The sequence below is a fragment of the Sapajus apella genome, unplaced genomic scaffold (assembly GCF_009761245.1).
Source record: "Sapajus apella isolate SASKATOON/1434 unplaced genomic scaffold, GSC_monkey_1.0 scaffold104, whole genome shotgun sequence".
Taxonomy (NCBI): domain Eukaryota; kingdom Metazoa; phylum Chordata; class Mammalia; order Primates; family Cebidae; genus Sapajus; species Sapajus apella.
The window spans coordinates 4,215,762-4,217,369 of record NW_022437044.1 but is presented as its reverse complement, the minus strand read 5'-3'; the positions used below and the strand labels follow the sequence as shown (position 1 = coordinate 4,217,369).

At 45.8% G+C, this 1,608-nt stretch overlaps 1 protein-coding gene across 1 annotated transcript; it reads right to left on the bottom strand.

The window, feature by feature from the left end:
• Positions 1–224: 224 nt before the first annotated feature.
• TGIF2LX (TGFB induced factor homeobox 2 like X-linked) lies at positions 225–1,390 on the bottom strand. Its single transcript, XM_032258697.1, has one exon. The coding sequence runs from the start codon at positions 1,388–1,390 to the stop codon at positions 671–673; it is 720 nt and encodes a 239-aa protein (XP_032114588.1). The 3' UTR covers positions 225–670.
• Positions 1,391–1,608: the final 218 nt, after the last annotated feature.

The window sequence follows — 1,608 nt, the reverse complement described above, 5'->3', positions numbered from 1 at the left end:
ATTTGGAATTTTCTTACCTTTATTCAGACTTTTCACTGCTCAAACCAAGCAGAGTTCACCTGTATCCAAGAAAATGTTCATGAATTTACTGTACTTTCGTTGTCATGCTCAAACCCCCTGCAAAGAATAACTACTTTAAAATTGGCCAATAAACTGCACAAAGAGGAGCATAAGAGTTGAACGCTTCACAAAAACTCCCACAATAAAATGCGGGAGGCGAGTGATGTTATAGCCATTTTTATAGAGACTCTTTTCTATGATTCACACACATAAGGGAGATTACAGAGAGAGGGACAAAGAGGGGTGACTTAGTATTTGTAGCAACCCTGGGATTAAGAAACTTGGCTAGAAAGCCAAAAACATTTGTCTCTGAAATCTAGCTTGATGTTTACTGTCCGATGTATTAGTCTGATTGTCTAAAGAGTTCAAGTCCAGGGTGAAGCAGAATAAAAGATCTTTGCTCCGGTGTTAATCATGATGGCACCTTAGTCACCTGGAAACATTGGAATATCTGACAGAATTTAGTCCCAATAACTAAGACTGGTTCTCATGAAACCAGTAGAAAGAAAGATGCCTCTATGAAAGGTAAGCACACAAATAAGTTGGGGTGAGCATAAACAGGTTTACCACAGTAGGTAAGGGGCTGACTACTTGGGTTTTTGAGATATCATCAATCATGATTCTGCTCTTGCTGCCTCTCTAGCTCCAGCTCGGCAGCCCGTTGTACTGCTACTTCGACCAGAATCTGGAAGCTGGTAAAATCGGGATACTCCTCTGGAAACAGAGGTTCTGGAGAAGATGGGGTTGTGTTGGTAGAAACCTTGACCTTTTTCTTTGGCTGGGCTATCACGGCGAGCTCCTCGCTAGAGGCCGACCCCGGATCTGGTAGCTTCTCTCCTGACATCTGGCCCATTGGCACGGGCCACAGGGATTGTACCTTGTCTGGATCTCTGGGCCCTGACTTGGCAGACATGAAGTCATCGGTGTCCTGCAGGTGGGTGTCATCGTCATCTTTGCCCATTTCCTGATCAACGAAGGAGTCATTTCTAGACTGTTGAAGCATCTCTGGAAGAATGCGTCTGCGAGCATTGATGAACCAGTTAGAGATCTGGGACAAAGACAAATTGGTCTTCTCCGACAGCATTTGCTTCTCCGCTTCTGAAGGGTAAGCCCTAAACCGATGCTTATACATCCAGTCGCGGAGAATCTTAACAGACGCGACTGGCAAGTTCCCCTTCTTCCGGCGCCGTGGTAAGGTAAGCGGTTTGTCTATATCTGCGTTACTTCTCGACATGATTGAAGTGTCTTGGGCGAGGCTTAGGTTGTCCGCCGGTGTTTCGTTTTCCATTGGGCTTTGGATCTCCGCCGCGTCTTCTGCAGCAGCCTCCATATTCAAAAGGCTTATCTTTACTATATTGGGAATCACAGACAACTGAGTTAGGACAAAGGTAACTCAAACGGATAGTCACTTTAGAAAGCAAGGGCCGGTCTCCAAGGAGAATTCTCACCTCTTCCTTCCCACGCAGACAAACAGCGTTGCTAACCGCTTTGCTAACAGAGGAGCCAGGTAGCTCAGTGACGTCACATCCTTTCTTTTGCACGCTGACC

What these genes read in the sequence shown, in the direction of transcription:
- TGIF2LX (XM_032258697.1), bottom strand. Translation starts at nt 1,390, where the DNA reads ATGGAGGCTGCTGCAGAAGACGCGGCGGAGATCCAAAGCCCAATGGAA.